The 24,958-nt window shown below is 47.0% G+C and overlaps 1 protein-coding gene across 3 annotated transcripts in view; it reads left to right on the top strand.

The window, feature by feature from the left end:
- Positions 1 to 9,912, top strand: part of LOC310796931 (CMP-N-acetylneuraminate-beta-1,4-galactoside alpha-2,3-sialyltransferase-like) — a 56,995-nt gene extending 47,083 nt beyond the window's left edge. For all 3 annotated transcript variants that reach the window (XM_083659181.1, XM_083659182.1, XM_083659180.1), the window contains 2 exons: positions 1,133 to 1,279; positions 5,420 to 9,912. In XM_083659181.1, the coding sequence (XP_083515307.1) occupies positions 1,133 to 1,279; positions 5,420 to 5,509 (237 nt within the window). In that variant the 3' untranslated portion in view covers positions 5,510 to 9,912. The remainder of the gene's footprint in view (positions 1 to 1,132; positions 1,280 to 5,419) is intronic.
- Positions 9,913 to 24,958: the final 15,046 nt, after the last annotated feature.

Below are 24,958 nucleotides of genomic sequence, written 5' to 3'. Positions count from 1 at the left end.
TGTGCGTGCGTAAATGAATGTGTGTTAGAACTCACAGTAGGGGGTTCAGCTTCACCTACCCTGAGGCTCCAAATCAGGCTAATGATTTAAATGGGGCCTCCCTCCATTCCTTCTTCTGCACCTGCAGTTTTCTGACACACACACACACACACACACACACACTCTCTGTATCCCCCCCCCCCCCTCCCCCCACAGGCTCTGTACCCCCCCAGACCCCTGGCAGCCCAGGGCGGTTAGGAAGCAGAAGGCTACCCTGTAGATCACTGTGTCGTAGTCGAGGTCGGCTCTTAAAGCTAATAGTTAATCACCGACAGCTCAGGACCAGTTAGCAGCAGTGGAGCAGAACAAAGACAGGAGGTGGAGGTGGATGGAGGGAGCAGCAAGAGAGAGACGGGGAGTGGAGGGTCCCTCTGAAGCACTGTCAGAAAGCATCCTCCACGTCAGGCCCCATGATGGCCACAAATACCTTGTCTACAATTTATTAATTGGTATCTACAAATCCTCAGTTTACGTTGGGCTCTGCACCAGATTATTGTCTTAAATCCGTACCATAGACTGTGTAAAAAAAATATGGGCGTAGGTACCGTCACGTGACGTCCCCCATTGGTTTGTGGACTCCAGCTCCCATTTTGAAGCCTCTAGTTTGGCATTTGGCGGCTGCCATCTTGGTTCTCGTGCAGCTCACGCGAAACCGGGGGTATCCCGCAGAGGCACAGCACCGCCTGCTATTGGTCCGTCGTCGGGGAGCTGTGCGATCACTGGACAGGCGACCTGTCAATCACGCTCCCTAAACATAGTAATTCTTTATCATCTGTTTTACTCTAAACGGGTGAGTCATACAAATATTTCACCCCCATACAGCTGTCATGAAAGGTGAAATGAGCTATAAACATGTTTGTTTAATATGCTACTGTAAAGTGGGGCATTTTAACATGGGGATGAATGGGGATTGACTCCCTTTTGGAGCCAGCCTCAAGTGGCCATTTGATGAACTGCACTTCCACATTGGCTTCATCTGTCCAAGCTCGAGGTTGATCAGTACATTGATGAAATTGTGTGTGTGTGTGTGTGTGTGTGTGTGTGTGTGTTTTGCGATGGTCTGACAGCTTGCATCTGCCCATTTTTGCCACAGAACATTCCAACCTTGGGGACGGTCGCTATAACGATGGCGCTGCATAACTGCGACGAGGTGGCGGTGGCCGGCTTCGGCTATGACATGAACACGCCCCACGCCCCCCTGCACTACTATGAGACTGTCAAGATGTCCGCCATCAAAGAGGTGAGTGGCTTAACCTCTGCTTTCCTTTGCATTCATTTAGCTGGCCGCAACAGTTGGGGAAACGGACCCAGGAACTAGAAAAATGTAAACACAGAAAATCAGGTGGATTTATTGCTCAGCCGTACCAAAACCAAAAAATAACAATTTCAACTACAGCACAAATTGTCCATGTAAATAAGACTCATTCTTAAATTATGATACATATTGGAACTGAGCCTGGAAATGTCATAGCTGAAATGATCCTCAGCCGCCCACATCTCCTCAAACACCGTCAGGAAACGGATACAGCCGCATTAGCATGGGATCAGATCCCAATCCATTCTCTGGTTTCATATCACTTTACTCCCCCTAGCCCCAATACGTGCTGTTGTCTCCTCTATGGAGAGAGATTGTCAACTTAAATTCCATTCAAAAATCTGGCAGTTTTAAGTTACCTTGTTAATCGGCAAATACACTTACCTCATGAACATGACTTGACCTTTTCAGAATCATTGGGATCCACCCCTCTCTTCAATTTGTCATCCATCCAATGAATACACCAAGCAAGCAGTACTTATTTCAGTAACCGTTTTCTACTTTGCCGGTTGTTCCCCATAGTCTCCTCCCACCTAAATGCACTGTGGAGGGTAGTGAGCCATGTGACCAAATCCACAAGATTCCATTTTAGATCAAGTAAAAATTGAGATCAGGTGGGATTTTTTTGAATGACGTTTGGTGTGACATTTTCTCTCCATACGTGAGAGTTGGATGTATTCTGGCTACTGAGATCACTGCACACCTGCTACAAATAAATACATTAAGAAACAAATGAATGAAATACTTGATCAGAGGGGACCACCACTCCTCTGGAGGAGAGGGGGGGGGTTGGGGGTTGGTTTTCAGACAAAATAGGTCATTTTCAGCATAATACAGCAATTTACCCTTTAGACAGATTGCAGCGTTATTCCAAGAATTGTGCGTGAATGGGACCTCTCCCCTTACAGAGTATTGAATTGCACTACCTGGTATATACTGTAGACTTGTGATGTTTTGTATTGTATTTCGAGTGATGGTCCTGTGTCAGGAGCACAATACGCACATCTAATTGAAAAGGCACGGGTCTTTCAGCAGTCACTGTAGTGACATCCACGCGCTCACTGTTAGCGTGTACTTCCAACAATAGTTTTTTTACGAACGCGCTCATGACAGATCCCGCTCCCCTCCATCAGTCAAGTGTTCCTCCCCGTGTTTACGTTGAAGCCCAGTGGAATCACCGGTTCCAAATGTCACCGGTTCGCCGACGCGTAAACCATGAGCTCACTATGATGATAACCTTTGTCTAAACTCCCCGTGGACCCCTGGCATTTGTTATTATCGTCGTCGTCGTCGTCCTCGACGTCGCCATCATCAGCCGCACGTGGCTAATTATTGGAAAGGGTTTTGGTACAGTATATTGTTTGGAACACTTAACCACTGCCAGTCTGACGACACGCGGACTGTTTTGTTTTCTGTGCTGGAATCGGCCGTGTTGCCGTGGCGACAGCTTGGAGAAATACCCCGCATCCTATTTTGACGGATGCTTTAGATCTCGGCAGCAGTCATTTAACCATTGAGGTTCAATTAAATGCATCCAGTTTGCTTTACACGATATAGTGAGATCAGATGCTCCGTTTTCTAGGGCTGCTACTGACTATTCTTTTCATTATGGATTAATCCCGATTAGTCGCCTGGTCTATGAAATGTCACAAAATGATGAAAAATGTTGATCACTTTTTCCCTCAAAGCCCAAGATGACATTTTCAAATGTCTTCTTTTGTCCTGACCAACAGTCCACAACCCAAAGATGATCAGTTTACTGTCATAGAAGACTAAAGAAACCAGCAAATATTCACCTTTAAGCTGGAATGAGATCATTTTAGTATATATACTGTATATTCATTTTTTTCTTAAAGGGACACTCTGCCCATTTTCAACCAGCTTTGTATCATTAGAACATCAGTAGTATATCAGAAAACTGTAAACGGTTTTGAAGTCTGTCATTTAATTTGACAGTTATGGAGTGTTAAAGTGTGGACCAGTGACATCACTGGTCCACACTAACTCAAATTAATAAGTCATTAACTCAAATCAACTCTCAATAAGTGTCAAACTATTCATCATTCATCTAGTTTGACAGTTATTGAGAGTTGATTTGAGTTAATGACTTATTAATTTGAGTTAGTGTGGACCAGTGATGTCACTGGTCCACACTTTAACACTCCATAACTGTCAAATTAAATGACAGACTTCAAAACCGTTTACAGTTTTCTGATATACTACTGATGTTCTAATGATACAAAGCTGGTTGAAAATGGGCGGAGTGTTCCTTTAAAGTCGAGCTGAACCCAAAAATGACTTTTCTTTACTTTTTGTTCAAATACCTGGGTATGCAGTGCACCTATTTAATAATGTATGCAAACAAAATCACAAAAGTCAAATTTCTTTAGTTTTTCACACTTTTTCACATCAAAAGTTGTCAAGATTTCATTGATAACAGTAATGTACAGTTTACTGACGTCACCTAGTACTACAGTATCAAATTTCTACCCCATTTCAACCAATCATATCATGACATGTAGCTGTCAATCAAATCTTCATTTCAGGATAATTTTCTCTTCCAAAAGAAAGATAAAATGGCGCCTAGTGCCTGTCATCTGGCAGAATTCCTATCCCATAAACTAACTACTAACTTGGCCAACAAAAAACAAAAACTATAATCTCTAAGAATGCAAAGAAATGTAACTGGCTCGTTAAAACACGCATTCCAGGAATATTATTTACATTTATAACGATAATGGCGCGCGCCTCCGAGCCTGACAGCTAAATATTATAAAAATAGCTGGCGATTGGTTTTCTGTCTATTGACTAATCATTGCAGGCAGCTCTACCGTTTTCATCCTATCCTCACTTCTATTATCTCCAAGTTCTGGGTTTGGAAATAAATTGATCGATTAGCCAATCAGCATCAATAAACAGCGCAACAGGCGGAGCTAACACCGTTGTCAAGCGGTTGTCAAGTGCGCTGAGGCGTAATAACAGCAATGGCAGCTGCCAAAGATGAGAGAGACACTGCTATCGAGGCTGTTTTAAATCGATTAAAAGTACCACTTACTTTGAAATCCGAACGGCACTCTGCTGTGGAGGCATTTATTCAAACAGAAGTTTTTATTATTTACTTCTTTTCTTTTTGCGCGTTCTCCCGACTATTAACTAACGTTAGATGGTCTCTAGTGATTGGTTTATGGAAAATGGGATTCTCCCTATCCCCTCACAGAAAAACAAGGGCAATGTCAGACTAGAAGATGGAAATGGAGCGTAATGAGTTGACAGTTCAGTGTGATATCAGGCTCTTGATTGGCTCACAACAGACAGTTCAGTCTGATATCAGGCTCTTGATTGGCTCACAGCAGGAATGACCGGCAGTCCTGCCGCTGCCGCACATCATGGCGACACCGGTGTTACGGATCAGCCTGCTCTTGCAGCCTCGTTCCCCATTTTGTTCCTTGAGGTTCTGGTTAGGTCGGAGTGCGACTCCCCGCACACACAGTGGTAGAGAGACTGACCCAGACGTAGGAGAGCCTGGAACCAGCGTGTTAGACAAGAGGCAGCTGTGGGGCCCGGTCAGCGCGCCACTCCTCTTTTTTTTTCTTCCTGTTCTCCCCCTCCGGTTCTGTCTCTGTCTCTCCATCCCAAAACGCCACCACACAGGAACCACCGGCTCTGGTTACGTGTTGGCCCAGTGGACTGAATCCTCACAGCAGCACAGCAGGGAGGGAAACTGACCCGATGAGGCTTCACACACACGCACACACATGCACACACACACACACACACACACACACACACACATGCACAGCCACACACATACACACTGAGAATACAAAGCTCCCAACAGAAGATGCAGGCGTGTACATCCGTGCCTATAGCAAGGCTGTTGGACCCAAAACAAAAGGCTTCTTTATGCTTAAGCATCCCAGAGTGCCTCCTCTCAATGCTCACATGGTCACCTGTCTTTGTAGATCAGCATTCCTACTCTGAAGATAGATTTGGGGCCGTTTTGTATTTGTGATCGAGCCTCTCTCTCTGAAATTGTTCTGTCCTCTTCTTCTTCTTCTCCGGCAGTCGTGGACACACAACATATCGAAGGAGAAGGAGTTCCTCCGCAAGCTGGTGAGGGCCAGTGTCATCACAGACCTGACCAACGGCATCTGAGTTTACACACCACCGCCCCCCCCACACAGGTTCCTTCTACCTTTCCCAAAAGAACTACAAGACAGGATGCTGGGAAATGGATCGGAAAAAGGGGACAAAGGACCCCTACAATTCCGGGCGGCCTGCACACTGCCGGGGTTTTTATATCAAAGGAGATTATAAAGAGGAGAGAAAAGAGGTTAGCGGAGGGTTTCTGCGGGGAGATGCACACATGTGCCTTTCTGAACCAAAGGCTTCTGCTGATCCAAGCAGGAGGGACACGGGGGGAGGAGGCCTGATGGAGGGACCGTCACAGGAAGGCCCCTCCCGGCTCCACCCGGACCTTTACCACTTCAACCCCCCCCCCCCCCCCCCCCAGCATCACGTGGATGAATGCTGAGGACAAAGCATTGAGTGGGACCACACAGATGGCAGGATCAGGCCATGAAAGACTGACTGAGCGATGGATGGACGGACAGGACAGAAAGACAAAGTGGGACAGAGACGGCGTCAGGATGGGTTGAGTATTAGCAGTGCCAAACGTACCTCGTACAAGGGAGAGGTCATGCCTCTCTCCTTTTGCTGCCTGAATGTATTCACTTTCCACAGTGTAAATATCAAAGATTTGTACTGTGCTTTTTAACAAGCTGCAACCCCCCCTCCCTCCCACTTGCCATGGGTTTTTAAGTCATTCATTGTTTTGTTTTTTGTTTTGTTTTTTCTGTCTATCAGGGGTCCGAAATTATCGCCCGCCAAGCAAAATGCCAGCAGAATTTGTCTTTGGCATCAAGAAGGGTCACCCACCACACTGACCTTTTCAGGTGATGGCATTTGCATATCTCAGTTTTATGGAGTCTTTGGTCTTTGCGTTTTCTCCAACTTTGTCCCCTGCTGACCACCGTACATTCTCTCTGACCGTGTGCATATCAAACCAGTGTAAAAGAATGACTGTGTCAAGCAGGCTCCTGATTGGCTTCCTAACACACGCTCTACAATGGTTAGCCTGGATGGTTAGCTAGCCTAACGTTAGTAGAAATATAACGTTATCCCCCATGTGGTGACACACAGCAGACGTGATGCCACCAAAAAGATGAAGACAGAATAAGATCTATTCTATGGACCGTTTCAACTTGACAACATAAATTGGCCATCAGCTTACTTCCTGTTGCAGTTTGCTAATACAATAACTGACAGAAATGCAAGCTTACTTCCTGTGGCAGCATTTGCTAATACTATAACTGACAGTAAATAAACTCCAAAAACTGTTCCCTAGAAACGGAATTCTGGTGAACAAGTTTTGATTTGAATCTATAAATCTGCTCTCTTTGTTTTTATTGAATGTGAATTGAGTTTTTAATCTGATTCTGTACACAAAACTAGCATTGAAAACAGGTAGGGGGTGACGTATGAAAAATTTACATTAATTATTTTGACTGGTCAAAATCATTATTGGTATCTTTTTGTTGTTGTTTTTTTTAACTTAACAGTCTGTGGCAGGTGAGCCAAAAAATAATTTCAGACACTACATCTATCCTCTTAGGGCCGATTCACATGCCGCACTGTAAAACACTGACAGTAGTGGACAGTAAATACAACGTTTATAAAGTGGACGATTGGGCTACGATGCGCCTGGCCGTTGCCAAGCAACTGAAAACGACGACTCGGCGGGAACATGCGGTGGGCTTGTGACGCGTGCACGTCGCGACCGCATCGATCTCGCGTGTGCGCCAAATGTGCGCAAACGATGCGGCGTGCGTACCGGCCCTTATTCTCCCTCATCTCATCTCTGTAAAAGCTCATTTCTTTTGGTTCATTGGTGTCATGGTGCTGTCCTCATCACTTCTGTCACCTCCAGGCTGCAGCATAGAGCCAGCATACATACCTATTATTAGTATGTACTGTATATCTCAACTCCACGTCTGATCATTTTCCAACCTCTCGGCGCCGACGCTTTTCTTGTAATGGTAAAAAAAATCTTGGATTGTAGAATATATATATATAGATTTCCTGTTTTAGGTTTATTCTAATTATTTATTTTGTTACAAGTTTTGATGTCCCAACGTTTCGGTCACAGGCAGGCCTGCTTTCTGTTATTTTGTTGAGAAATAAGCACAGAAATGTGCGTTGGTTGGTGTTTCTTCCAAATTTGCGATCATGTGCTTCCTCGAAGACTTGTCTCTGTGAAGTTGTGGCAGAAGCAGTGTTGTAAATGAAATAACAGAGGCATCTTTTTAATTGGCATAGTAGTATTTTAAATGTTACAAACAGTCGGCAACCCTTTATTATTGTGATTCATACAGCTGATGCTGATTCAATGGTTATGCTCATTCGACACTATGAATACGCACGAGTGATTTCTTGAAATTGCTTTGACAAATATGAAGAAAATGTAAACTTGTTGACCAGGAAATCCTCTCTGATAAACTGCCAATTACACAGAAATTTACTTGCACTTTGAAGTTATTAGTGCTCTAAAATAAAGGGTTTGTTCAATTTTCCATGTGAAAAGCCCTCCAGTAATTTATTTGAATGAAACGACCGCAAATATTTCAGTATTTCAACATTGCATCACCACAGCAAGTGTTCAGTATTACGCAATCAGACCTGATGCTTCTCCCTCTGCTTCCCGACAAACAACATGCGAATGTCAGAACTGTCCGATCTGCTTAGCTTGTCAGTTTGATCATCTGAATGCGATAATGAGCTTTATATGGTGATGGTGCATTTTGAATTCTGCTCTACCAAAGCAGCATTTTCAGTTCGTTTTTTACTTTGTCAAATGACATTTTTTATGGGATTTCTGAATGATCTGTTTCTACTGCATCCTTGGAAGTTGCATACTTACTGTACACTGCACACACACACACACACACACACACACACACACACACACACACACACACACACACACACACACACACACACACAGGGGTTCACTTCCATTCCTCTCAACATTGTTACAAAGTGAGGCACGTTTGTCTTTTACAGGGTCGTATGTCCATCATGTGCTCCTTGCTTTTATTTTCTTAAACAATACTGTATGGTTGCAACTAATGATTATTTTAATTGATTAATCTGTCGATTTTCTTCTCAAATAATCGATTAGTCGTTGGGTCTACAAAATGTCACAATTTGGTGAAAAATGTCGATCACTTTTTCCCCCAAAGCCCAAGATGACGTCCTCAAATGTCTTCTTTTGTCCTGATCAACAGTCCACAACCCAAATATAATCTGCCGATCTGGGGAGAGTTGTAGACTAGCACATGCTTCCTCTGATACATGTGCAGTTGCCAGCCACTTCTTTTCACCTGACGGCGACGAGTTTCATTGGCAGGATATAGTACGTGGGAGGATTACGATGTTCCCCCCAGTTCCCCTCCCCCCGAACAGGTGCCCTGACCGACCGACAGATGAGGCGCTAGTGCAGCGACCAGGACTCATCCCCCCCTCCCCCGGCTTCCCACCCGCAGGCGCAGCCAATTGCGTTCGTAAGAACGTACTGACCAAGCCAGAAGTACCGCTGCCAGGAATTGAACCCAGGTCAATGCGGTGGTAGACTAGGGCTTTTACCTCTACGCTACCCAGTAGACGCCCAGTATTTTTTTTATTCTTAAAAAAATTGTCTGAAAATGATTACTTAATTATAAAAATAGTCCGTGATTCATTTTCTGTCGTTGGATTAATCGACTCATCGTTGCAGCTCTACAATACTGATGAAATGCGTAGCAGCGTCTCCTCCCTGTTCCCTCCGACTGGTTTGAGGGAAGGGATCACTTTTTTGGAAATGAAACCCTGCCCGGGACTTTTGACAGCTAAGGTACAGGGAACAGATCACCATTGCACTATCCGTGAGGCTCGCTCAGTGCCTCTCACCTCACCACCCCTCATACTGTAGAGAGGGGCCTGACCAGGGAGGCCGGAATCAACCAGGTTCTGTTCCCAGTTGGGACGGGTCACTCTTCATTTCTCATTTTATTTGGGTCCAGTCCATTTCAAATCCAGGAAAAAGAAGTAGGATTCTATAATGCCAGTCAATACTTTATATGTATATATAGACTTAAGCGTTGAGACTAAGCAGATCCTTAGTTGGGTTAAGCCCTACTGCTCTTTTTCTAGTTTTGTAGGAACTGAATTTTTATGAATGCTGGAGGAGTTGGAACGGATTGGGCCCAAACTCCTCATTTCTCCCTTCGTCATAATAAGCAGAATGTATTATCTTTGCTCATTTCATATTTATAGACTCTTTGTTTTTAACATTTCACCTCACTGCATCAACTGTTTCTCAATTTAGATATCAATCATCACACCATCTGACCTCTCAGCCCATCATCACTGGGAGGTTAAGACAAGTGATCAAAACTGAGTGTTGTTTCTTTTTTATATACAGTTATAAATGCTTTCTGCAACTTAATAAATAAGTTTGTAATGGATATTTGCCTGTGCATGTTTGTATCTTTTGACTGATTATATATGTTCAATACATACAGTATTCCTTGTACATTATGTCTATATTCAATATATAGTAAAGATTCTATTGTATTTAGTCTACATTCCTGTTTTATCAGAGCAACTTTTCTCACCACCACCTTGTTTTCTCCACAATTGTACTTGGCCAATTCGCTGTCCCGGTCGTGGCTCCAGTCCTTCTGCCGATCTGGGAAGAGTTGTAGACTAGCACCATGCTTCCTCTGATACATGTACAGTTTGTAGACTAGCACATGCTTCCTCTGATACATGTACAGTTTGTAGACTAGCACATGCTTCCTCTGATACATGTACAGTTTGTAGACTAGCACATGCTTCCTCTGATACATGTACAGTTTGTAGACTAGCACATGCTTCCTCTGATACATGTACAGTTTGTAGACTAGCACATGCTTCCTCTCATACATGTACAGTTTGTAGACTAGCACATGCTTCCTCTCATACATGTACAGTTTGTAGACTAGCACATGCTTCCTCTGATACATGTACAGTTTGTAGACTAGCACATGCTTCCTCTGATACATGTACAGTTTGTAGACTAGCACATGCTCCTCTGATACATGTACAGTTTGTAGACTAGCACATGCTTCCTCTCATACATGTACAGTTTGTAGACTAGCACATGCTTCCTCTCATACATGTACAGTTTGTAGACTAGCACATGCTTCCTCTGATACATGTACAGTTTGTAGACTAGCACATGCTCCTCTGATACATGTACAGTTTGTAGACTAGCACATGCTTCCTCTCATACATGTACAGTTTGTAGACTAGCACATGCTTCCTCTGATACATGTACAGTTTGTAGACTAGCACATGCTTCCTCTCATACATGTACAGTTTGTAGACTAGCACATGCTTCCTCTGATACATGTACAGTTTGTAGACTAGCACATGCTTCCTCTCATACATGTACAGTTTGTAGACTAGCACATGCTTCCTCTCATACATGTACAGTTTGTAGACTAGCACATGCTTCCTCTGATACATGTACAGTTTGTAGACTAGCACATGCTCCTCTGATACATGTACAGTTTGTAGACTAGCACATGCTTCCTCTCATACATGTACAGTTTGTAGACTAGCACATGCTTCCTCTGATACATGTACAGTTTGTAGACTAGCACATGCTTCCTCTGATACATGTACAGTTTGTAGACTAGCGCTATGCTTCCTCTCATACATGTACAGTTTGTAGACTAGCACATGCTCCTCTGATACATGTACAGTTTGTAGACTAGCACATGCTTCCTCTCATACATGTACAGTTTGTAGACTAGCACATGCTTCCTCTGATACATGTACAGTTTGTAGACTAGCACATGCTTCCTCTGATACATGTACAGTTTGTAGACTAGCACATGCTTCCTCTCATACATGTACAGTTTGTAGACTAGCACATGCTTCCTCTGATACATGTACAGTTTGTAGACTAGCACATGCTTCCTCTCATACATGTACAGTTTGTAGACTAGCACATGCTTCCTCTGATACATGTACAGTTTGTAGACTAGCACATGCTCCTCTGATACATGTACAGTTTGTAGACTAGCACATGCTTCCTCTCATACATGTACAGTTTGTAGACTAGCACATGCTTCCTCTGATACATGTACAGTTTGTAGACTAGCACATGCTTCCTCTGATACATGTACAGTTTGTAGACTAGCGCTATGCTTCCTCTCATACATGTACAGTTTGTAGACTAGCACATGCTCCTCTGATACATGTACAGTTTGTAGACTAGCACATGCTTCCTCTCATACATGTACAGTTTGTAGACTAGCACATGCTTCCTCTGATACATGTACAGTTTGTAGACTAGCACATGCTTCCTCTGATACATGTACAGTTTGTAGACTAGCACATGCTTCCTCTCATACATGTACAGTTTGTAGACTAGCACATGCTTCCTCTGATACATGTACAGTTTGTAGACTAGCACATGCTTCCTCTCATACATGTACAGTTTGTAGACTAGCACATGCTTCCTCTGATACATGTACAGTTTGTAGACTAGCACATGCTCCTCTGATACATGTACAGTTTGTAGACTAGCACATGCTTCCTCTCATACATGTACAGTTTGTAGACTAGCACATGCTTCCTCTGATACATGTACAGTTTGTAGACTAGCACATGCTTCCTCTGATACATGTACAGTTTGTAGACTAGCGCTATGCTTCCTCTCATACATGTACAGTTTGTAGACTAGCACATGCTCCTCTGATACATGTACAGTTTGTAGACTAGCACATGCTTCCTCTCATACATGTACAGTTTGTAGACTAGCACATGCTTCCTCTGATACATGTACAGTTTGTAGACTAGCACATGCTTCCTCTGATACATGTACAGTTTGTAGACTAGCACATGCTTCCTCTCATACATGTACAGTTTGTAGACTAGCACATGCTCCTCTGATACATGTACAGTTTGTAGACTAGCACATGCTTCCTCTGATACATGTACAGTTTGTAGACTAGCACATGCTTCCTCTGATACATGTACAGTTTGTAGACTAGCGCTATGCTTCCTCTCATACATGTACAGTTTGTAGACTAGCACATGCTCCTCTGATACATGTACAGTTTGTAGACTAGCACATGCTTCCTCTCATACATGTACAGTTTGTAGACTAGCACATGCTTCCTCTGATACATGTACAGTTTGTAGACTAGCACATGCTTCCTCTGATACATGTACAGTTTGTAGACTAGCACATGCTTCCTCTCATACATGTACAGTTTGTAGACTAGCACATGCTTCCTCTGATACATGTACAGTTTGTAGACTAGCACATGCTTCCTCTGATACATGTACAGTTTGTAGACTAGCACATGCTTCCTCTGATACATGTACAGTTTGTAGACTAGCACATGCTTCCTCTGATACATGTACAGTTTGTAGACTAGCACATGCTTCCTCTGATACATGTACAGTTTGTAGACTAGCACATGCTTCCTCTGATACATGTACAGTTTGTAGACTAGCACATGCTTCCTCTGATACATGTACAGTTTGTAGACTAGCACATGCTTCCTCTGATACATGTACAGTTTGTAGACTAGCACATGCTTCCTCTCATACATGTACAGTTTGTAGACTAGCACATGCTTCCTCTGATACATGTACAGTCACCAGCCACTTCTTTTCACCTGACGAGGAGTTTCACCGGCAGGAAGTGGCACGTGGGAGAATCGTGCTATTCCCTCCAGTTCCCCGACCAGAGGAAGCACTATTGCAGCAACCAGGACATATACCCTTAATCCGGCTTCCCACCCGCAGACACGGCCAACTGTGTCTGTATGGACACCCGACCAAGCTGGAGGTAACACCGGGGCTCGAACCTACGACCCTCGTGTTTGTAGGCAGGGAATCTACCGCTGCACTGGTCTCAATGCCAGCCCCACTGCATGCTGCAGATCTCTCTCTGGGTCTGGCACACTTCTAGCTCCAAACTCATGTCGGAATCCTGGCCAGTGATTGGTTCCCCCCAAATCCTGGGGGCACTAATCAACAACTTTAGCAATCCGGCACGGATGGATGGGCAACCTGACTGTTGGACTTTTTAAAACAAATCACTCTTATTGGTGCTACGACCTGTCAGTCATTCCATTTTTACCTCTAGACCCGCCCTCAAAACAGCAGCGGGGGCTGTGAAGTGGCACAGACTAATTTATGTAGTATGCAGAGAGCAGCAATTTGAGTCTGGGGAGAGACTAGCGCTGCACTACCCCAAATGCCCATCACAAGTTTTCATCCTCGCTGTAGTGAAATGGCGACAGTGTGGGTGACCTACAAGAACATGTCAAATACATGTAGGGTTAGGGTTAGATCTCACTGCTGTCAGATGCTGCCATTCTTTTCAAGGCGTATTGTTGTATATATTGTAAATGGCGGTTAACTTGTTGGTTTATGTACCTCTGTCAACTCACTGTCCTGGTTGTTTTAGCTTGTATGCACACCTTTCCCCCCCTGTGTGAGTACATTGAGAGCAATGTAAACCAGAGTCAAATTCCTTGTATGCCTACATACTTGGCCAATCATTCTGATTCTGATTCTGAAGGCCTTGGTTCAAGGCAGAGTAGGACCTGCGTTGAGCCTCAGTCTATAGCGGTGGACCTCATGTTGTGCAGATGTGCTACTGCCTGTGTGTCCATTAGTTTAGGATGGAGGAGCGTGGAGAAGGGGATTTCCTCTGCCGCTCTGCACTCTGTATCTCCTACCTGCACAGACGGAGGAAATCATTTTTCAATCCCCGTCCACCGGACTTCCTCTCTAATGTACTCTGGTTTTCTCTGCTGTGTTTATGTCTAGTCTCTCTCTCTCTCTCTGTGTCCAAACCCCTCTCCTCTCTCTCTCTGTCCAAACCCCTCTCCTCTCTCTCTCTTTCCAAACCCCTCTCCATCCTCTCTCTCTGTCCAAACCCCTCTCCTCTCTCTCTCTCTGTCCAAACCCCTCTCCTCTCTCTCTCTGTCCAAACCCCTCTCCATCCTCTCTCTCTCTCTGTCCAAACCCCTCTCCTCTCCTCTCTCGCTCTCTGTCCAAACCCCTCTCCTCTCTCTCTGTCCAAACCCCTCTCCTCTCCTCTCTCTCTGTCCAAACCCCTCTCCTCTCTGTCCAAACCCCTCTCCTCTCTCTGTGTCCAAACCCCTCTCCTCTCCTGTCTCTCTGTCCAAACCCCTCTCCTCTCTCTCTCTGTGTCCAAACTCCTCTCTCTCTCTCTGTCCAAACCCCTCTCCTCTCTCTCTCTCTCTCTCTCTCTCTCTCTGTCCAAACCCCTCTCCTCTCGTTCTGTTTTGCTGTCTGGCCCTCGTCGTCCCGTGCATTTCTTTCTCTTCACCTGCCAAACTCTTGAGGAGGATCTTGTTTCATTACTGTAGCCCTGAGGGACCCATCCCAGACCTGTCACACACACACACACACACACACACACACACAAAACCCTCACACAGCGCTGTTGAGAATGAGGCAGGCCCGGCCAGCTGCGGCTGCTGTAAGTCAGTGTTGGTGTGAGGGTGGAGGAGGACGAGGCGCCCGAGGGCCCCTTAAAGAGCCGGTGCGGCCCGGGTCCCATCCTGCCGTTAATGGGGTGTCAGAAACACCGGGGGCCCCCGTGGTCACGCTTCAGCGTCTCAGTCTGGGACGGTCTCTCTCTCTCTCTCTCGCTGCGGCCGGGGCCGAGATTTGCCACCTGGGATGTCCCGAGGCAGCTGGACCGCTTGCAGGCTGGAACGCTGTCCCGACGTTCCTGTTGGTCCGGGACAGACAGAGGGGGGGTACGAGCGCGCCTGCACCTCCTCAGCCGACGGGCCTTTTTATTCCCGGCGACAGGCTCCCTGCCCCGCCTCCTCTCACCGGGGTTGGAGCAGAGAGAGAGAGAGGCCACGACCTCCCCCTCCTCCCCCTCCTCCTCCACCCCCGGGCCCGAAATTTAAACTCCTCGTAAAAAGCGAGCTGGAACGAGAGAGAATACACACAGTCTGACACGCAGGACGACATTCTTTTTCTTCTTCTTACTTGTTTACTTTAGACGGGGTCAGCTGAGACGAGGGGGAACACCCTCTCCGCCTCGTCTCTGTCCCACATTTTGTGTCTCTCACTTTACCTTTTGTCTGCCTGGACGGGACGGGACGGGGACACACCTACAGCGCCGTCACACTCTGCCTACCCACAACTCAATGTCCCTCTTTACCCGCTCAGCCTCTGCTTTTGACCATTTCCCCCCTTCTTCTTCTTCTTCCTTGATTGTCAGTGAATTAATACCAACACAAGAAGTATTTCTGGGATCGCATGAAGCTCCTCAAAGATGCCATCGAATGATTAAAGATGACGCGAAAAGCTGGATTTTGGATGGCTTTCATTATTGTCTCCCTGCCCCGCTGCCGTGATGGAAACTGTATCCACAAACAACAACAAGTGCTCAGAGGCAAGAAGCAGATCAGAAGCATCTGGAAGTCAAAGCAGCCCCTTCACTCAGACAGGCATGTGGCCTTTAGGATGGATGGAGGAGGAGACAGCTGCTGCTGCTGTTTAGTGGAGCAGCAACATGGGCGACTGTCTTCTGCTGCAACTCACCCATGGAGGACTGCACAGATGGAGGACTGCACAGATGCAGATCTGCTGATCTCAATATGATGCATCAGAACCTCCAATTCTGCAATATTCTCCCATTTTCTCCCCCAATTGTACTTGGCCAATTCCCCCTGCTGTCCCGGTCGTTACTCCACCCCCTTCCGCCGATCCGGGGAGAGCCGTAGATTAGCACATGCTTCCTCCGATACACGTGCAGTCGCCAGCCGCTACTTTTCACCTGACAGCGAGGAGTTTCACCGGCAGGACGTAGCGCGTGGGAGGATCACTCTATTCCCCCCCACTGACCAGAGGAGGCGCTAGTACAGCGACCAGGACTCCCACCCGCAGACACAGCCAATTGTGTCTGTAGGAACGTCTGACCAAGCCAGAAGTAGCGCATGAACCAGGGTCTCCGCGGAGTTAGGAGTGCGTTTACCTCTTTTTCCAGGTTCCCCCGACAGGAAGCCTGCGCGCGAAATCTGATTGGCTGGGCTGGATGTCCGGCATGCCATCCGTGGTTGGTCTATTCATGTGTCTGTCACGTCTCTTTTTTTTTTCTTCTTCTTGGGGCGGGCGTTAATCACTTTTCAAAAGTTGTGTTCCAGGCGTAGATGTATTGTACAGTATCTACGGCTGGCTACTGCCAGACTAATTTTGCAGTATTCTGCTTGTCCATGTTAATATCTTTATTTTCAGCAGGCTGACAAAGTGAATCTTGGTGCCATTTTCTTTTGAGAGGAAAACTTAAGGCCACACAGCAACATCTGGAAGACTCGACACACTGCAGCCACTGCTCACTTAACTCTCATGCTATAACGCATGGGAGGGTGACCTTATATTAGCTTCATGGACGTTTGGGGGGGGGGGGGGGGGGGGGGGGGGGGGAGCCGACATTAAGAGTGAGGCCACCATCCATCCACATTAGACCGCCTCTAATCAAGCCATATGCCGGAGCCTGACTTTATGATTTGTTTGTATGAACAGTGATAAAAAAAGTGTGGAGGAAGCCTGCAGGAACGCACTGATGAACTGCTAATGACTGCAGAACACATTGCCAGACTTATTATGCGCTGCACTCACCTGTTAAACTGATCCGAAAACACATTGTTATGGATTTGACCGTTCTCTCGCTTTGACTGAGACAGACTTGGCCAGGGGGGCTTCAGACTGGGTGGTGGTGGTGGTGGTGGGGGGGGGGGGGGGGGGGGGCTTGTCCCCACTTGAAAAGAGAAAAACAAACTTGGGAGCTGGATCGGCCGGCCCAAGGAGGACCGGGCCCGAGGAAGAAACTCACCTTTGGAGTGAGAGAGAGAGAGAGAGGAACGACGCGTGAGGGCAGAAACCTGTGGCTGGAGGGGAAACTGAGAAACCTGGGAGGGAAGCAAGCCCCTTAAAAAGTGTCCTTCACATCTGGATCAGCCTGTCTCTCCTCTCCTTCCTCCCTTCCTCACTCCCCCCACCACCACCCTCCTCCCCCTGTCTGTCTGTCTGTCTCCCTCTATCCAGGGACAGAGCCAAACCCACCACCCCCTCACCCCCCCCCCCCCCCCCCCCCCCCCCCCCCTCACTTCCGGTCATGGATTTGGATGGACTGGAGTCTGGCTCCAAAAGCCCAGACCAGCACCCTGTAACCGTGGAAACCGTTGTGGACATCCCAGAAGGACGGCGAGAGACAAGCTTCCACAGGCATGTTGGGAAAAACAAATGACAAAAATCATCAAAATCATAAAACCTGCTCTTTACAAGTTCAAAAACATTACGTTCCTCTATTATTATCTGAGTCTGCGCGCGCGCCTGTGTGTGTGTGTGTGCGCACGTGTGTGTGCGCTGCTGACGAGATGTGTGTCTTGGTGCTTGCATGGGGTTTAACTGTGGGTGTGTACAAAGGACGACATGCTGCAAAGCCTCTTACAACAGCGAACAAGTTGATCAGCGTCCGTCAAGAGTGATGGATGACGCAGACACACATCTGAAAAGCACACGCACACCTTAAGGCCCGGCTGACGGCTGACTGTTATGTAGCCTGGAGCCACCTGCTGCAACACTGCCGCCCCAACGAATGGCAGCATGTGACAGCTGTTTTACATGTATCTGACGTGTTCTTATAGGTCACGCATTTGCAGTGTTGGGAGTAACTAGTTACTGTAATTTAACTACTTTTTGCAGTAACTAGTAATCAAAGTAATTACTTTTTCAAATTTATAGTAACTCAGTTACTGACATTTAAATGGGCTAACTAATTCTTTATGGCATGAAAATAGCAAACAATTTCAGAGCATTATCCGGTTTACGATCATCAGACCTATAGTCTGGGGAGAGAAGCTGCGTTCCTGCCTGGTAAAAATGCTCCACATGCTGCAGCTGCAGCTAGAGGCTAATGACCGTGAGTAGGCTATAAGCCCCAGAGGCTAATGACCTTGAGTAGGCTATAAGCCCCAGAGGCTAATGACCTTGAGTAGGCTATAAGCCCCAGATGCTAATGACCTTGAGTAGGCTATAAGCACCACAGGCTAATGACCTTGAGTAGGCTATAAGCCCCAGAGGCTAATGACCTTGAGTAGGCTATAAGCCCCAGAGGCTAATGACCTTGAGTAGGCTATAAGCCCCAGAGGCTATATCTTGAGTAGGTTATAAGCCTCCCCAATAAACAAACGTTCAAGTATCCCATGCAGTTACAGTACGATGACAGATCAAGTGTGTAAGTATGTCTTGTCCCACAGCAACACTAACATCATATGTGTGCATTAAGAAGAGTGGAGCTCATCCTCTTCGTCTGGCGGTGCATTCCTGCAGGTCATGCACCGTGTCAAGTTGTGCCTGCATTGTTGTTGCCTTGTTGGCTGCTTACTATTTATAGCTCGAGAAGCAGGGATCCTCCCTGCATTTGTCTCTGCTGTGGCATGGAGAGAGCGGGCTGCCGAGGAGAGCGGCGGAGCTGTTTGCCCAGCCTTTGTGCTCGGCGGCCCGCACTGTTTGCCCTGCAGGGAGTGCCTCCGCTCAGCTGGAGGGCCTTCCCCTGCCGGAGGGACCAGGCAGGCAGGCAGGCAGGCAGGGTGGGGATGCAGCAGAGGGGAGGAACATGCAGGGTGGGTGGAGAGACCTGGGAGAGCTGCACTGGAGGAGCAGATGTGATGTGACCCAGTGAGCAGACGGTCTGCAGTGTGTCAGAGTCCATGGACCCCTTTAGCGGTAGGCCCCATACCACACACACACACACCGCGCGCGCGCACACACACACACACACTCGCATGCACACACACACACACACACACACACACACACACACACACACACACACACACACACACACACACACACACACACACACACTTTCTCTTTCCCACACAGAAACATTCTCTTTCTGTCTCAGACACAAACAGAAAAGTACAATGTACTCTCTCTCTCTCTCTCTCTCTCCCTCACGCACTTTCTCCATACTTCACCCAGTCTTGACAGTCAACTTGGTGACACAGTGTGTTTGAGGCCAGGGCATGACTGTGCAAAACTGAAGAAGGGTGTCAACTCCACGTGTGTGTGTGTGTGTGTGTGTGTGTGTGTGTGTGTGTGTGTGTGTGTGTGTGTGTGTGTGTGTGCGTGCCCGCATGGGTGCGTGCAGTATATGGACACGTTTGGGTATAATGTATAGCCTATGTGCATGCACGCATGGCATGGGCGTGTGTTCATGGATGTGTGTGTGTGTGTGTGTTACTGTGTGTGTGTGTGTGTGTGTGTGTGTGTGTGTGTGCGTGTGTGTGTGTGTGTGTGTGTGTGTGTGTGTGTGTGTGTGTGTGGTGTGCCTACATGTGGAATGTGGTGAAACACTCAGTGTTTATGAGTCTGCAGTGTAAACAGTGAGGGGAAGATGTCACCAGCGACGGATTCTTCCACTGGAACCTCAGACAGCCAAACAGAACCGCTGAATGAACGTCCTGTATGACAATCTCTCTCTCTCCTGTGTCTTTCCATGTCTGTCTCTCTCTCCAAACTATCTGTCCCCCCTCTCTCTGTCTCTCCTTGTGTATCTCTCTCCCTCTCCATCCCATCCCTCTCTTCCTCCCTCCCTCTCCCCTCCTTCCTTCTCTCCATCTCTCTCTCTCCCTCTCTTCATCCCTCCTCTCCCTCTCTCCTTCCCTCACTCTCTCCCTCCCTCTCTCCTTCCCTCACTCTCTCCCTCCCTCTCTCCTTCCCTCACTCCCTCCCTCCTTCTCTCCCCTCTCTCTCCTCCCTCCTTCTCTCCCCCCTCTCCCTCCCTCCAGAGGAACAATAAGACATTTGAGCTATGTGTGGATGGGGAGGAAAGAAAAAAAAAATCTTTGAACAGCGGCCACCGCGCGCTCCGGTTTCACAAAGTGTGTGACAGGCAGGCGGAGCGGCGTGGTGTTTTTACGCATAGCCTCCAGTCCTGCGGGGCATTGTAGACATTGTTTAGCAGCTGTCCAGTAGACTCCTGAGAAGACACCGGAGCGGCAGGGGCTTTGATCACTGGATACCTGACCCCCCAAGTAAGAGTGAGAGAGTTTAACCAACACAAGAGGAGCGCTTGGAGATGCGGACTGTAGCTGCGTAAAGGCGCGGACTTTTTTTTTTTAACGTTTTAGATTTTGTTTTGACTGACAGGATTTTCAATTTGAACTTCATCCAGATCCGTTTACGTCCAGATGCCATAGAGAGGAATGCCGTTTAGTGATATTTCGTCATTATAAGGTGGACAGAGGACCGTCCGTGTAGGGAATCCCCGTATCTCCTGGGAGCTTTTCTGATATTGTGTCCACCGTGGATTAACTTCACCGCGACATGCATGTTGTGAGACTTTCGCGCACAGTGTGATTTACTTATTAACCACAACAAGGTTTGTTTGGGAGGCAAGACTGAACAGGTTCTACTGAGGTAAGGAGATGAGAGGGGACGTCACGCCTGAAAAACTGGCTTTATTTTTCATCTAACGATTTTGAAGAGGTGTCACAGAAAGGCAGCACGAGTGACAGATCTGCAATTAAATGAAGTTTTAGGACCCACATTTTGACAGTTATGTCAGTCAGTCTATCTGCCTGTCTGTTGTTCGCTCTCATTCAGTGTTGCATAGTTTATGTAGCCTAACCCCAACGATTAAGAAAATATAGGCTATATATCTCGATTTATATTTTATATAGGCCAAGTTCTATATAATATATATATATAATAATATAATATAATATAAGTTCAGTAAGTTCAGTAAAAGATAAGAGTAAAACGTATTTTTCCTGTCCTGGCAGCTTTGCATACTGTAAAAAAAACAAAAATCTACCTCTTAAGTCTGGCTGTCTTTAGTCTTAAAATGTGAGGCTGTACAGTTGTGTTTTGGTGGCTCACCCGGTAGAGCATGTAATGTACCAGTATGGCTTGGTCCTTCCCGCAGGGTCTGTAGGTTCGAATCCGACCTGCGGTGCATGCCCTCCCTGTTTTCCATGCTGTCCTATCAAGTACAGGCAAAAAAAAGACACCCCGCTCAATAATAATAATAATAATAATAATAGAAAGGCTAAAGCTACATTTCTTAAAGCAGGTGAAGGATTTTGCCAGTGGAAGTGGGAAAAGTTAACTTCTTTCCCAAAGAACTTCACTGGGTTCAGGACTTTTCAGTGTGCAGTCTCTTGAAACAAATTAGAAAATCAACTTGATTTACAATGGAGAGGGGGGGGAATCAGCTTATTGGCATTTTTGTCTACTTTGAAATTAAGTCTTGTTATGATATAATGTATATATTTCTTTTACTGTATATAATATTGCCATTAGCACAGAGGTTAACAGTTTGTATTTGGTATTTATCCTTCTCATTCTGTTCCTGGGCAGGGTGCTGAAGAACCCAGACGGGGACACCGGTGACAGAGACTGTTTTGGGCCGAGCAGAACAGAACAGGGAGGAGGCACCAGAACACCTCTTGATGGATTTGTCCACGTTTCCTTCAGCCACGGAGGAGGTAACAGCCTATGCAGAAGAGCTGGACGCTATAATGCGCCTTTAAAAACCCGAAGCCATCACAGCACGTGGACAGCCAGAGAGACATGACCTGCACCCTGCCTCCTGACCTCCTCGCCGGTGCGCGCTCGGACCGGACGGATGCGCACAGGACAGCCGGTAAACGCACCACTCATTTTGAATCTGACCTATATCACACCCCATCATGACTGACAACTAGAATAGAAATGTCCATCTCCTTGAATTCAGTCACAGCATTGTTGAAGAATCTCTAGTGGGATATTATCTCTGCGTCCCTCTAGTCTCCTCTGCGTAATATAGCCACGGTTTGGCACCAGCGCTGGTTGATTGTGCCGAGTCATGAGTCACGCCTCTTGTCTTCATGTTTGCTGTGACAACATTGACTCGGCTGTTTGATGCTGGGTTCTTTTCACATCAGTAGCTGTTCAGCTCCAGCGCTCCCTGCTCGCACCTGCCAGCTGTTCTGCCTGATGTGGGGCACCGCGACCCACACTGTGTTGTTCTGCCTGATGTGGGTCACCGCGACCCACACTGTGTTGTTCTGACTGAGCCATTTTTATTGGCTCTAATTATTGGTCGTGTATGTGTGTATGTGAAATGTCCAGGCTGGGTGGGCGGGACGGACGGATTTGTTCCTGGTATTTTTACGAAGTGATTTTTATGATTTACGTGTCAAGTCTGAAACAGGCTACACACACACACACACTGTGGAAATGCGAGTCTCAAATGGAAAAATACATAAATCAAGGTGTAGTGTATTGTGTGTGTGTGTGTGTGTGTGTGTGTGTGTGTGTGTGTGTGTGTGTGTGTGTGTGTGTGTGTGTGTGTGTGTGTGTGTGTGTGTGTGTGGGTGTGTGTGTGTGTGTGTGTGTGTGTGTGTGTGGGTGTGGGTGTGGGTGTGGGTGTGTGTGGGTGTGTGGGTGTGTGTGTGTGTGTGTTCTGGTTGCTGAAGAGGAAACGGTGGCAGTCAGACAGGAAGTCTTCCAGTGTGACCCTCTGCTGTGGTGGGCTGCAAATCTACATATCAAAGTGTTGGTCATACACACACACACACACACACACACACACACACACACACACACACACACACACACACACTGATACACACACACACGCACACGCACACACACACACACACACACACACACACACACACACACGTACACGTACACACACACACACACACACACACTGATACACACACACACACACACACGTACACACACACACACTGATACACACACACACACACGTACACACACACACACACACACGTACACACATACACATACACACACAGCTGCATTCATTCCCCTGATCTCCATCGTGCGCTGAGGGGCTGAGATGAAGTGTTTGGCACGCTGACGCTGTAGATGAGCAAATTGCTCTCTGCCTCAGTTGAAGAGCGATAATGTCTTCATGGTGCTTTTCTCTGACTTCTGTGATGCTGCTTCCAGAGCCGAGGCCTTGTCACTTTTCAGTGTTCAGAGATGTCAGAGTAAACAGGCGCTGATTCAAAATAGTTATTCATGCCATTCAGAAAAGACTCCCGACACTGTGTCTTTTCACTTCTCAATTTTTGCTGCGGTTTCCAGGTGTGTGTTTTGTGTCCGCAGTACTTTCCCCCCCAAAGTGTGCCTTTTCTGTCAGGATTGTCCAGTCAGCGATGAAGAATCTCCATTTGCTGACTCACTTATTTATAGATTAACTCTCTCTCAACTCGCTCACTCAGTGACTCAGTGACTCAGTGACTCAGTGGCTCAGTGACTCACTCACGCACGAGAACATACAGTACAGTATAACTAGGCACGCACACAAGCACACACAAAACAGGACGTGAAAAATGACATCATAATAAAGGCTCAGTTTGAGGCGGGGATGACGGCTGCACGTTCACGCATCACATGGGGATGAATCCTGCTGCTTCAGACATACAGGAAGCTCCACCCCCTTCTCTGTGTCTCAAAACTGATACCGCTGCTACACGCCCCCTTTTCTTCTCCCCAATTGTACTTGGCCAATTCCCTGTCCCGGTCGTTGCTCCACCCCCTCTGCTGATCTGGATGGAGAGCTGTAGACCGGCACATGCTTCCTCCAATACATGTGCAGTCGCCAGATGCTTCTTCTCAGCTGACAGCGAGGAGTTTCACCGGCAGGATGTGTTGCGCGTGGGAGGATCACGCTATTCCCCCCCAGTTCCCCCCCTCCCCCCAAACAGGCGGCCCGACCGATCAGAGGAGGCACGTCGAGTGCAGCAACCACGACACATATCCTTAATCCGGCTTTCCACCCGCTGACACGGCCAATTGTGCCTGTATGGACCGTCCGACCAAAGCCCGAGGAAACACGGGGGGGAATCTACCCCGGACGGTCACTCTCCTGCTGTACTTGAGGAATCTCAGTGTGTGTGCTTGGCTTTAACTGAGACATCTCACACATCGCCAACAGGCTTTTTATGGCAAAATGCCTCAAAACGTGTGATGAAACAGCCTGGCTGTGTTGTCAGAGGGTGAACATGAGAGCGGAGCCTGGAGCTCAGGCATGTGGCACTCCCCCGTCAGAGCGCCGCAGCTTTCACTTCCTCCGGTCAGAGGTCGCGAGGTCGCCGGGCCCCGTCCCAGGGTCAGGTACGGCCGAGCCGCCTGTTCTCTTTAGCGGCCGCCGCCGTCCCGATGTGTGGTCTGCTTTGTTTTAACTGGCATGAGGCCCCTCTTTTTTTTTTAACGAGAACTAGCGTGCCGTTTGTCGGCGTTATGGGCTTATAACTCTGCCTCACACTCGTATTGTTTCGCATGGCTCCTCTTTAGATTCATGGGGTTCAGGTAGTTCATCTGCACCCCGGCTCCTCCAAGAGTCCGTGTAAACACTCGTCATTCAAATGACACTGCCAGTTCACATTATTGACATTCAGTTATATGGAAGGATCCTGA

Source organism: Poromitra crassiceps (assembly GCF_964638095.1).
Source record: "Poromitra crassiceps genome assembly, chromosome: 23".
Classification (NCBI taxonomy): Eukaryota; Metazoa; Chordata; class Actinopteri; order Beryciformes; family Melamphaidae; genus Poromitra; species Poromitra crassiceps.
The sequence above is the reverse complement of the archived record's forward strand: the minus strand, read 5'-3'. Positions and strand labels throughout refer to the sequence as shown.